This window comes from Micromys minutus, assembly GCF_963924665.1.
Source record: "Micromys minutus genome assembly, chromosome: 4".
Lineage (NCBI taxonomy): Eukaryota > Metazoa > Chordata > Mammalia > Rodentia > Muridae > Micromys > Micromys minutus.
In genome coordinates, this window is record NC_137973.1 from 21,599,176 (window position 1) to 21,612,509 (window position 13,334).

At 43.6% G+C, this 13,334-nt stretch overlaps 2 protein-coding genes across 7 annotated transcripts in view; one reads left to right on the top strand and one right to left on the bottom strand.

The window, feature by feature from the left end:
* ARFIP1 (ARF interacting protein 1) overlaps positions 1-1,073 on the bottom strand; it is a 79,564-nt gene extending 78,491 nt beyond the window's left edge. For all 6 annotated transcript variants that reach the window (XM_080915651.1, XM_080915654.1, XM_080915650.1 and 3 more), the window contains exon 1: positions 948-1,073. The gene's annotated coding sequence lies outside the window, so the exon portion shown is untranslated. The remainder of the gene's footprint in view (positions 1-947) is intronic.
* Positions 1,074-9,454: 8,381 nt separating this feature from the next.
* On the top strand, positions 9,455-10,996 carry TIGD4 (tigger transposable element derived 4; the record flags this gene model as incomplete). The annotated part of the gene is made up of 1 exon (XM_080915364.1): positions 9,455-10,996. The coding sequence occupies one exon, from the start codon at positions 9,455-9,457 to the stop codon at positions 10,994-10,996; it is 1,542 nt and encodes a 513-aa protein (XP_080771490.1).
* Positions 10,997-13,334: the final 2,338 nt, after the last annotated feature.

Below are 13,334 nucleotides of genomic sequence, written 5' to 3' on the forward strand. Positions count from 1 at the left end.
CAATAAAACACAGCCATTCCTGCAGCCTCCAGAGAACTGACCAACCGTCAGCGACCTGCTGCACCTTTCTTTAGCAATCAAGTTAATCAAATGGCAAATGTGAACACACCTTCGAAGTTGTGAAAGCAACACACACGTTGATGAAAAGCCCTGCAATTCTTTTTTTTTTTTTTTTTTCTGATCAGATAAGAACCAAGTAAGTATACTTCAGGAAAAAAATGAAAGGAGGGACGCACAGAAATCCTGAAAGGGTGACTTAAAGGATCTGCAGGAAGTGTAAAGTATAAACCTTTTGAGATCAGAGGGTTCAAGAGGAAAATAAGAACAAAGCCAAGGAAGCAATAACAGGGGAGAAAGTCTAAAATCTAAACACTTAAATTAAAACACACACACAGACACACACTCGCTTCCTTTTCTAGACACGTAAGGAGTAGTTAACTTGGCAATGAGGAAAGCACCAGAAGGCAGCAGGGCCACAATTTCCTTCTCCAAACTCCAGCATTCCTTGGACGCCCTCACCAGCACTCAAACTTGGGACGTTTCAGGCAGGGCGCCTCCCTCTGCATCAGTGTCAGGCAATCTCTCCGAGGGTTGATTGCTACCTCCCTTCCCCTCACAGCAGGAGAGAGGAAGCAGAAGACTCGGAAAAGAGCGGAGGGAAAGGCGGTCCACTCGGACACAGTCCAGAAAGACCCGAACTCAGACAACTCTTCCCACCCCACTGCCGGCACAGCCGAGCGGGGCCGCCCCAGGAGCCGGCGCTGCCCCCATCCCTTCACTCCAGAATACACTCAGAGGGACAAGAAGGAGGGACCAAGGAGCGGACTTGGCTGCTCCCAGGGATGGAAGTGCCCAGGAGCAAGTTTGAGAGTAGCCGTAGGCGGCTCGTCCCTCGGGGAACACACGCCATCCCAACCCCATCCTTTCCGCCGCGGCTCCGCCCTCACCTGTCTGTCAGCAGGGAAGCCGGCAGCGCTCCGTCGCGGGCTCTCCGGGTCGCAGCACTAGGGAATCGCGTCGCCCCTGGCAGAAGGGACCGGAAGCGCGACTGGGAGCTTTTCCTTCCTCTCCTCCCCCAGGCCTCGGGGGCGGGGAGCAGCCGCAGCTGTCACAGGCTCCAGGCAACCAACCGCGGAGGACACTTGCACCAGCGACCTCTCAACCCAGACTCCTCCGGCGCTTGCACCCTACTCGCGAAGCCGGAAGTGAGAAGACCGGAAGTGCGGGGTCTTGGGCCCCGGACAGCTGCTCTCTAGAAGCCAAGCGGGGCTCCGCCACGTCTCTATGGTGCGCGCGCCTCTCCCAGGGGGCTGGGTTCTTTCGACTCCGCCCCGGGCCCAGGCCCTGTGAACTACATCCGGGAATCCGCAAGGGCCGTTGCCGGGGTAACCGGGTTGCGGCGTGGAGGAGAGTGGCTAGTTTGCGAAGTGCAACCCTCCGGCCAGACAGCCTCTGTTCTTTTCCCACACTCCTACCCCGTGCCTGGAGGGTGGTGGTGGCCGCTGCTCACCACCGCGGAGCCGAAAGTTTGTCAGCCACCGGAGAGAACGGGCGGGATGCGGAAGGGATGGAGCGAAGATGGGTGTACACCCGCTGACAGCACGGAAGCCCGGCCCTCGCTTTCCTTAGTGTCTCGCTAGTTCTCGGTGACCACCGCACATGTTCCAATCTGTGCAGAAAGACCGGCATGTGATTGTAGCTCTGTTTCTGTGCTTCCCCTTCCCTGCTCGCTCTCTGAACAGTGCGCTCTTGGCACTTTCCTTCACTGCTCCTCTTTTGCAACAACCGAGCTCTGCCTTCCTGCTCATCCCCTCTTAAGTAGATCGCCGGCTCCCTGTCTACAGAAACAGTTCATCATCTCTCTCCCAGAGCTCTTCTTGGTCGTTTCCTACGAGTCTTTGAGGTACCTGCGAGAATCTTCCCTATCCCCAGCGGTGCTGGATAGAAATGTGCGAGAGCACATTTCAAATGAGTTTCAATATCCCTGTACTGTGTCTTCCTCGGACTGGTACATACATTTACATAATGCACTGCATATATTTCAAACCTAAATAACGGCATTGTCTTAGATTGTTAGCACATCAACTCTTACAAAAACAGTGCTGACATGCCCAAATATAAATCTTGAATAAAAGGCCTTTCCGTTCTGAAATTGATCTATAAAGGAGTGTGGGGGAGGTACCAATTCATTCAATCCATAATTATTCTGTAGTATATTGTGAATTCTACTCAACACCATCCTCCTGAGTTGGAACCCATTAGTCTTTTCCATTATTAGAAAGGGGTCCCCGTCTAGTATAACTCCTGCTCTCATTCTGTAAGAACTGAATAAAACTTGTAGCTAAGTGCAAATGTCAACCATAGGACTTCAGAAAGGTGACATGGAAAATATGTCTTGCAATGCCCAGTTGTGTATGAATGGTGTGGACAGTCAGTACTTAACAAAACTGGGTGTCTCCTTAAGGATTCCTGATGATCTCTCTTTAAATTTGGGGATACTTGGCTTCTTGTATTAGCTATTTGTCCTTAACTTCCTTTGAAAACTACTGATAGTTTTTATAATGGTTCTGATGGACTTGGAACTAATGCTAATTTTCATTGATAAAGATGTTATTAGTTGCTTATTCTAAGTAATCAGTCCAGTGAGGTTCTGGTATTCTGCATGATTAGACCTTATCCATAATATTGTGGTGAGCAAGAATAAGATGGGATTGATAATTTTTTTCAATGATTTCTTTTGCCCAAACAGCTTTCCTTGCCAATATTCATCACAATGAGTCATTGATCTACTCTATCAATACTGGGGCTTCTTTTACCCCAAGGGAAATACAAACGTAGACCCACCTTTAGAAACATTGAGATCTGCTTCAGTTGGTGATGAAAAATTACAAAGTACTTCTGTACATCATTTAGACTAAAAGAAGCAGAAGTTTGTGTTTTTTGAGTTTAGGAAAACTTTTTCACTCGTGTGTGTGTGTGTGTGTGTGTGTGTGTGTGTGTGTGTTAGTGTGTGTGTATGTTACTTGAGATCATTTTTATACCAAACTTTCAAACTTATTTCTACTTTAATGAACATTTATTTTCACTTCCCTTCTGTCTTCTTCCCCTTTTTCTTCTTCATTCTTGTCACTTTTTGCCACCAAAGAATTCTGTCTGCCCATCAGCTTAGAAAGAATAAAAGATTCCTGTTCCTCTCGATTGACATATATGATCCACTACAAAAATGACCAAAGCGTTAAGGGAAGGGATTTGTTCTCACCTATAGTCATGACGCAGAGATGAGGTATTCACCTTTTGCAAAGTTACACAGTCTTTATTCCCCGGGCCTGTAGAGAACTCTAGTCAACTGTCTGCCTTTCGTTTTATAATCAGAAAGGAAAGGAGACAAGGTTCAGATTGGTGTCTTGTGCTTTTACTCCATCCTACATGAAGTGTCAGATTTAGATTTCCAGTGTTGCATACTGCTTATCAATGCTATTTTCTCAAGAGCAAGACATTGCTACATCCATATCTTGTCTATGAGAATTCTGATAATGTGTCAAAATTTCCAGCACTCTTCATCACTAGGTTTCTCTTCATGGAGGGATGTTTAGGTTACTAATCACACAGTGGAATCTTCAGGAAACAAGGGTTTTAATAGAGGATACTGGGTAATAGAACATATTCAGAAGTTCCCAGATGAGCCAATTGGTGGCGCACACCTTTAATCCCAGCACTTGAGAGGCAGACAGACCTCAATTCCAGGCCAGCTAGCTATTCCAGGATAGCTGGAGCTACACATAGAAACCCTGTCTCCAAAAACAACAACACCCAAAAAAAAAAAAAAAAAAAAAAAAATTCAAAGAGCAGCCAGTGCTTTTCAAGCCAGGCATGTCCTTCACCTGGGCGAAATGAGAAAAGCTGGCCCTGGTGGTCTGGGCTCAGGAGAGCTGGGAGGCGGACAACCCAGCCATTCAGCTACCAACCCCCAGAGCCAGGGCTTTGAGTTGGCCCACCCCAGTATCTACTTCACTTATGAATTGTTGGACTTTGTGAAAGGGCTGCAGGCTCTCCATGACACGGGGCAACAACAGGATATCTGAGAGGACTCTCGGTGAGGATCCAGTATTGATAGAGGAACTGAAGCCAGAGACCTCGAAATAGATCAGGCTAGAGAGATGGTTCAGTGGTTAAGAGCACTCTGACTGCTCTTCCAGAGGTCCTGAGTTCAATTCTCAGCAAGCACATGGTGGCTTACAACCATATGTAATAGGGAGCCAATACCCTGTTCTGGTCTGTCTGAAGATAGGTACAATGTACTCACATAAATAAATAAATCTTTTTAAAACAACAGATCAATGACTCATTGTAATGAATATTTTCAAGGAAAGCAGTCTGGGGAGAAGGGTAAAATGTGTGACATTGTGACACATCTCAGCTTTCATTGGAGAATTTTGTTTTGTAGCAGAGGTTACAAGTGTAGAGGGTAGGTGGAGGGACAGGGAGATGAGTGGGATTGGAGTCCCTGATGTGAAATTCACAAAGAAGCAAAAAAGTTGGGAGAAGAAGGAAGAGGGTAGAGGAAAAAGGAGAGGAAAGAGGAGGAGGAAGTAGCAGCAGCAACAGCAGCTCCCAGATAGACAGGGTAAAAAGTAAAGGTGCTATCCCTTTAGACGAGTTCTAGTAAGTGTGTATACAGCTTCACTGAGTTATGTGTAAAGTACACTGGGTGAGCTTAGTGGTATTAAGGCCTTAAGCACAGGAGTCATCCCTTCATAGTTTCATTATATCATCCGTTATTGTTGGTAGCAGAGGAACCTTCTCCTATGACTAACCCCAGTTGGCTTTGGTAGCATTCTGAATAAATTTGACCACCTACCCTGACATGCGAGACTCACCAGGGTCTGGTCCCAGTATTTTCTGTTGTGTGTACAGTGTGTGCGGAGTAAGAGTCCTCATTTAGCCAACACCATCCATCTGGTCAGGGAGACCAAGGTGGGATTACACAGAGATGCTTGGCATGTTCCTGGGCCTGTGATTCCGTCTGGCCTTCTCTGCACAGATGCTCTCAGACCTCTCCTACACCTCACACCACACTCATCATAGCACTGAGCTCAGCCCTGGCTTCCATCACAACCCCATTTCTGTCCTCCCTGTGAGACTTCATTTCTGTCACCTATTTCCCACAGCCCTTACTTTGAAGCCCTGTTGGTCTGCCTTGTACTAGTGACTCTTCATGTCTGTTTTCCCCTATTCCTTTAAAAAAAAAAATGATCCAACTCATGTTACCAGGCTTGTATGGCAAATACATTAGCTTCGAGTCACCTCATTGGCTCCCCCGGAATCCTTTTTGGCAGACTGAACTTCGGACTCATCATATTCTTTCAGAACCATCAAGACGTTAACAGTACTTGGGGTACAGAAACATGTTACCTAGCACACACCTTAGCACTTACCAAAGACTGGGGATTTCTGCTATCTATTTAGAGTTGTGGTGTGGGCAGGTTTATTGGACATACTTGCTGTGCAGTTGTGGAAGACATAGCATGAGTGCTTTCTCAGTCTGTGAAGTGGTTGGGACTCTGCAGAGAGCTGTAAACTATGGATACGAACAGAGTAGTTTATTACCCCCAATATTCTGAATGGGAAGGCTGCCCGTGTTGTGTTTCCTAATGCTTTAGTTTTCCTTTACAATCTGGCACAAATAGAACATTAGAATTAAAAATAAATAAAAAGGAGGAAATGTGGGTGGCTTGGCTTAACTCACAGTTCATTTTCTAGCATGAACATTCAACATTTGTGGCTGGTATCTTGTTATTCATATGTTTTCTTTATTTATTTGATAAATTGCTATCAAGAACCTATGGTGTGCAAGACTATTGTAATTGTCAGTATTTTCTGGCATGTAGATTCATAGTTTACTTTTTTAACTAATGTCATTGAATTTTCTTCATCCCATTAAATATTATCCTTCAAGACAGGAATTATGGTTTTGCTGTAATCTCAGTTACTGAGGAAGCTAAAATTATGCGTGTGAGGCTAGCCTGGGCTGTAGAAGAAGGCTGTCTCAGAACTGCAGCAGGAAAACATTCAGAGGTGCAGTAGTATTTCAATCTATAGATGTTTCTTAATTTACTTAATTAACCTTCTTGTGGTACATTTAGATTTTTTCCAGCTCTGTCTTTAATATATACTATCTGTAATATATAATATAATATATTCCAAAGAATACTATCTCCCATGGAGAATGCTGTCTGACCTCTGATGACTCCCACCTTACGTCATTCCCTTTCTGTATGATGGGAGAACTCTCCCATAAGCATGTCATGTTACCTGCAGGGGGATTTTTGCAGGTATAATTAAAGTAGCTAATCAGTTGGCTTTGAGTTACTAGAAAGGGAAATAGTCTGTATAAATCTAACTTTACATGAACCCTTTAGAAGCAGTTAGGAGAGGAGTCAAAGAAAGTCAAAATGTATAAGAGACTTGGACAAGAGACGCCTGCTCTGTTGTGAAATGAAATCTAGAGACAAGGACATGAGAGAGGGCTCTGAGTGTGGAAAGTAATTCCTGGCAACTGTCACCAAGTGCCAGGAACTTCACTCCTACAGCAGCACGGAGCTAAGTTCCGGATGACCTCAGTGAGACGTGGGAGCTAGTTCCTTCTTGGAGCCTCTAGATAAGAGGCTGGCATCCCGATTTCTGCTCTGCGAGACCCTGGAGACCCAGTTAAGCTTTCTTAGATGACCTATGGACATCTATAACAATAAATGCCTGCTTGAGGGAAGAGCTCAGTCAGTAGGACTCATTGCTCTTGTAGAGGACCTCTAATATAAACAATAGAATATAGACTGGACATTGAAAAGACTAGATTATGAACTGCTTTCCAAACACATTCTGACTGCGTTACCTTTAAAATCCATTTCCACCTACCTCCTTAATTAGTTGGAATACAGGCAGCAAAACAATTTGAAAACCAATGCCATGATGGTGTTGTTATTAAGACCTTTTTGCAACGACAATTTAGAAAAAAGAAAACCTATGAGTTGTAATTATGGTGATTAAAAATGACTCCTTTGAGTTGGACAACAGGGGCAGAAGAATTTTAATGAGAACTTTTCTGTAAGTTGCGTACACCTACAACCCCAACATTCAAGAAGCTGAAATATGAAGATTCTGACATCAAGGCCAGCCTAGGCCATGCAAAGCAGTCTTAAACACAAAACAGAACAAAAAGCAAGCAAAAAGATGTATTTTGTCATCTCGGAAGCCTTGAGACACAGCAGGAAGACTAGGGTGCCCACATCATAGTGTTCACTTATTAAATTAGCTTCTTGTTGTCTTGGCCACAGCACACCCAGAATAGATTCTGGCAAGAGAGCTGGTGTCTGGGAGGTGAATGTGAGACTCTGGATCCCCGTGGCTGGTCTCACCACTGCTGCTTAAGAAGAATGAGTCTTGGCAAGGAAGGGACTCATCAGCTAGGGGTACTTGCTGCTCAAGCATGAAGACCTACCTACCTGTGTTGGAGCCTAACACCTACCTAAAAATGCTTGGCTTCATGAACCTGTAACCTGAATGCTGGGGTGGGTGTGGGGACAAATGGCCAGCCTAGATGAAAAATGGTGAGCTCCAGGTTCAGTGAGAAACTTTGTTTCAAGAAAGGCAGAAGGCAGGGAGTAAAGAAGAGGAAATCCAACATCCTCCTCTGACCAAACACACACACACACACACATGCTCGCACGCACAGAGGGTTGGGGGTGAGGGAGAGAACAAGACACAGAGAGGGGGGGGACACTGTTTTCCGTCTATTTTTAAGTGCCATTCCTGTCCCCAGATCTACAATTGAAAACATTGAAAAGGGAAGACCATGATAAGAAAATCATCAGCCCACATTCACTGGGCACTTTTCCTCAACTATTAAGTTATCCTGGGCATAGTAGTTGTGTACTGTCAGACCTAGCCAGCTCTTGAGATGCTGAATTAAGAGGATGGCAAGTTCAAGGCCCAGCTAGTCTATATGCAAGGATGGGTGGGTGTGCATGTGCGTGTGTGTGGAAAGCTATTCTGTTAAAAACTCATGAAACTCAATGAGCCCAAATGAGTGCACAGCAACTCTGTGAAGTCAGTCCTGTAGTTTCTCCCCTTTTACAGATAAAGCAGCTGAGGCTTTAATGGTTAAGACCCAGGACCACATAAGTACCAAGGCCGTCACTTCTCATGATCCATCTTGCTCCAAAGCCCATGTCTTTATACTACAGCAAGCCACTTTTCCACACACAGACAAACCTACACAGAGTGCCTGACAGGGTAAGAACCATGGTCACTCGACTTCCTATTTTAGTCTAGCTCATTTTCTACATCTTATCCCTTAACGATGTGTTTATTACAATGCACTGACCTGTGTATGTTCATATGCTATACCAAGCACATAAAGGTTACTGGATATTTTTTAGTTTTGAGGGTGCACAGCCCTTAGACTTTTCAACGTAATTATTCATCACCTGAATTGAGTGTTTCAATGAAGTATTTCTAGCAGACTCCTATGAAGAAGACTGTCTCCTATGTGCTATTAAAAATTGAACCCATGACTACTGCCTGGTTATTTTTTTTTTTTCTTGTACAGCCAGAGGGTGCAGTCTGTGACCTCATGTAGAAAGCAGCCATCAAGGATCTATCCAGGATCATTTTTAGTTCTTTGGTTTTGGCATGCACACATTTTTAAAGCAGATTAAATTTGTCCAATGTATTTTGGAAGTACATATTACAAAGCACCAGGGACGGTGCAAACCATAGAGCAGAGCTTTTAATGGAGAGGCCATTCAGGAAGCAAGCATCCACCTGGGAGCTTTGGGTACTACACTTCCAGAAACTTCTTTCCTTCCTTTTCCTTGTCATTGAGAGCACATTAGTATCCAGTTGCCTTGTTGCTAAACTGCTGCCTTCTCCCCTGGCATTTTGAAGAAGTAGAAGAAGTACGCCATTTTCCCCTGTTCTGTACCCTTGAAGAAACTAGAACTTAAGCCCGGACATCGTACACGAACTTTTTTTTTTTAAGTTTGTTTCTTTGAGCCTGCTGTGGAGAATTTAGTACAAGACTAAAGCATGCACGAATAAAATGGATCGTCTTAAAGGATTGCAGCTCCAAAAATACTCCAGCAGGACCGGGCAGGTTTGACATAATGACATTCCTATTTTAGTCTGACTTCTGGAACTCTGAAGAACTATAAATTGAGCCACACAAGATCCTAAGAAGGCCGGTGCCTCTTCTAATCGCATATAGCATTTTCCTCAGACTTTTGGGGAAGATGTGTCTAGTTGATTTCCTAGAAAATGAGACTGTTGATACTTACCAACTTTACTACAGGAAATGGTAGATAGAAAGCCCTGGTCCATATCCCACTGAAAACCAAATTTGATTACAGAAACTTACACCCGGAGCTCAGAGCCAAGGTCTGCACAAGCCACAGCTGAGATGGCAGAAGCCTCTGTAGATGCCGGGACTCAGCCAGTAACGGTGAAGAAAAAGAAAAGCCTGTCCATTGAGGAAAAGATTGACATCATAAACGCAGTGGAAAGTGGCAAGAAAAAGGCAGAGATCGCAGCTGAGTATGGTATAAAGAAAAATTCATTGTCTTCCATTATGAAAAACAAAGACAAAGTTCTAGAAGCCTTTGAGTCTTTGCGATTTGATCCAAAGAGGAAAAGACTGAGAACGGCGTTTTATACGGATCTGGAGGAGGCATTAATGAGGTGGTATCGGATTGCTCAGTGTCTAAATGTCCCAGTTAATGGTCCAATGTTGCGTCTAAAAGCTAATGATTTTGCCCAGAAGCTGGGACACAATGATTTTAAGTGCAGCAATGGTTGGCTGGATCGTTTTAAGTCCAGGTATGGTTTAGTATTCAGAGCACAACCTGTAGAGGCCTCGGGTATATCTATAGACCCTTCCACTGTGTGGTACCAGAATGTGCTTCCTTACTACTTAAACGATTATCACCCTAAAAATGTTTTCAGTGTAAAAGAGACTGGACTGCTTTATCGACTGTTACCTACAAATACGTTTGCGTTCAAAGGAGAAACGTGTTCAATTGGAAAGTTGTGCAAAGACAGGATAACGCTGGCGCTCGGTACAAATATGGATGGCTCTGAGAAGCTCCCTTTGCTTATCATCGGGAAAAGCCGAGCCCCGCGTTGTTTCAAAGGCATAACATCGTTGCCTGTGTATTATGAAGCCAACAGAACGGCGTGGATGACTGCAGCTATATTCGAACAGTGGATGCAGAAGCTGGATGAGAAATTCCAAGCCCAGGAACGAAGAGTGGTGGTGTTTGTTGATTCTTTCCCGGCACATCCGGAAGTGAAAAACCTGAAGTCCATTGAGTTAGCATTCTTTCCATCATCCTTGTCTTCCGGGTTTGCAGCTATGAATCAGGGTGTTATTAAAAGCCTTAAAATCAAATATCGGCACTGTCTGATCAAGAAATTTTTAAGTTCAGTGGAAAATGGCAAAGAGTTTACATTTTCTCTGCTAGATGCAGTTGATACATTGCATCTCTGCTGGAGAGCTGTAACTCCAGAGACCATTGTTAAAAGCTACGAAGAAGCAGGATTCAGGTCTCCAAAAGGAGAAGATGACGCAGCAAATGCAGAGGATGCAGCTGCTCTGGACCTGACTGCGCACGCAGTAGGGGCAGGAGTAGAATTTCTTGAAGGCTTATCCATAGAAGAATACGCTGCCCTGGATGAGGACCTGGAGACTTGTGAAGCCACCCCAAAGGATGGCGCTGAGTGGGACGGAGAAAGTAAGCAAGATGAAACTGGATTTTACACTTCCGAGGAAGAGGAGGAGGACAGTGGAGAGTTAGAAGCGGACCTGCCGTTACCCTCCAAGAACGAAGCGCTCACTGCTGTGGGCACTCTGAAAAGGTTTCTTAGAAGTCAGGACTTGACTGAGGAACTTCACAGTTCTTTGGCAGACCTTGAAAACTTTATTAGCGCTTTGTCATCTAAGTAGTCACATATTGTTTCTGCAGAGCAGTAACTTCCTAGGGTGTCTCCTTACCCAAGGAATGTAAACGGAAAGTATCACTTAAACAAGAAAAGAGAAAGCCTAATAATAATCTTTGGCTTAAGTGCAAAGCCTTTGATCTGCATAGCAGGGGGCACCCTAGTAAATAATGACTAAGTTAAACTGCACAATTCTGTTTAGCAGGTTTGGGGAGACTAAAAAAATGTGTTTCAGAGGCTTTATACTTGAAAGAAACTTCGCATGTGTGTGAAAGAACTCCCCCGGCTGACGCACTGCATGAAATTGCTGGTTTTCATTTTCCTTGTTTTTTAAATTCAGATCATGTTCTGGAACATTTTATCTTCATAGTCTAAAAAAAAAAAAAACCCAGCTTATTTATTTTTATAAAGTCATCCGCATGCCACCTTTATCCTAATGAATTCTTTTGTTCTCTTTCCTTTTGTGGTTGGTTTTTAAAGAAAGGGTCTCACTGTGTAGCCCAAGTTGCCTCAAATTCATGGCAATGCTCCTGCCTCGGCATCTCAAATGCTGGGATCAGAGATATAAGCCAATAGGCACAGTCCAGTGAAACTTTTGAGCATCATAGTAGTATAAAATTAGGTTCTAATTAGTTAATCTTCCAGACTGAAAAAATTATGAAAATATATTCTAATTGGCTGTGCACCAAGATGATGAACAATGTAATTCTTGCTGCTTCCAAATTACTTGTCAAATTAAGTCAAATGGAAAGCTATCGCCAGGAGAGATGGGTCTTTCTGCTGTGCATGTGTGTGCTTGTTTAGTGGGAAAATACTTGAAGGGAAATGTGTATTAAACTTATATTTATGTTTGAATAGGGAGGCAATCGAAGATACACTTAGAGTCACCAAGAAGAAAACTTGTGGTGCTTTTTTAAAAATTGCAAGAGCTCAGCTTTTAATCTAGTTTTGCCCTTGATTTTACTGATTTTTATTTTTAGCACATTGTGGTATTTAGTTTTCTCCCTCCAATTTTTTTCTTCTCTAAAATTTGTAGAGAAAGTTTTACCTATATATTACATCAAAATACTGTAGGGAATTACCTACTCACCATCTAAAAATAGTAACTGAACAAAATTTTAACAATATGTTGGTCTTTCCCACTGTTCAGTCTTAAATAGCATGTTTATTTAACTTATTATACTTAATTTAGGTCCCCTTGTAAAGTATTTTATAAAAATACAAAGCATAATGACTTGTTGTGAGTTATTAATCTGCCAGATTATACACTTAGAAGAAAATAATCTAACAAACCATTTTTATTTTCTATTGTTGATTTGCTCTGCTCTGAGAATTTAGTTGAGCCCTAAAGTGTATTAATATTTTTAAAGTTTCCTTTATTATTAAGCATTGACTATTTACATTAAAAGCATTTTATGATTTAATGTGTACTTTTAATTTGACTCAATCATGGACCAAAAAGAGTTCTTGAGAGCCTGTTTGTCTCTCAGGGAAAAAAAATTATATACAGTTAGTTTGGTTTTAATGTTTTTCCTTGTTCTTGCTTTATAAGCTCTTGTTCAACAGTGTTCTTCACTCATTCCTAAGTAAGAACAAACCTCGAATAGCATTTAGGATGTTCTTCTCTGTGCGTCGTTCCTGAACTCCCAAGTGGAAGCTTTAGCTCAAGTTCCAGCAGAATGGTGCATAACTAGTCTCTGCTGTGGGGCTCATCTTACCTGCCTGGCCCTTATGTAGACTAAGCCCTCCCTGCGAACCTTCTTTTCACTGTATAAGAGACAGACTCGCTGGAAGAGGGAAGCAGAGAGAGAAGGGAAATTGAAGGAAAGCTGTCCAGGAGAACACTTCCCAAGTCAGGAGGGACGCACCTACTGTGCTGCTCGGGCCCCAGCTCCCTGTGGCTAGGCAGAGCTGGGTGGGAAGTGGACGTCTGCTTTTCTGGTTCGCTGTGCAGTGGAGAGCTGGACTGGGCTTCTGCCGCAAAGAGCCCCCCCGAACGAAAAACACTGCCGAGCAGGTAAGTCAGCGCAAGGATACGGCCAGTGGGAGATCCCAGAGTCCTAACCAAATACAGCAGGGACCGTGGCATAGAGATGAGGTGGTGAGACCACTCAGGATGCAATATTATAAATGGTATGATCGTGTTCATGCGTTCACCCAACCGAAGGAATCACCGTCTGGATTAGACCACTCTTGGGTAATAAGTTAGAACCAAAATCAAAAGGCGTAGGCCCCCACTTCATTCCATGTTTACTTATTTTGTTCTTAGCTGTCACCTTTCAGCAACCTTTTGAAAGCCAGGACAGTTGTGTGATCTTATTATATCTCTAGAGGATGCTAAATAC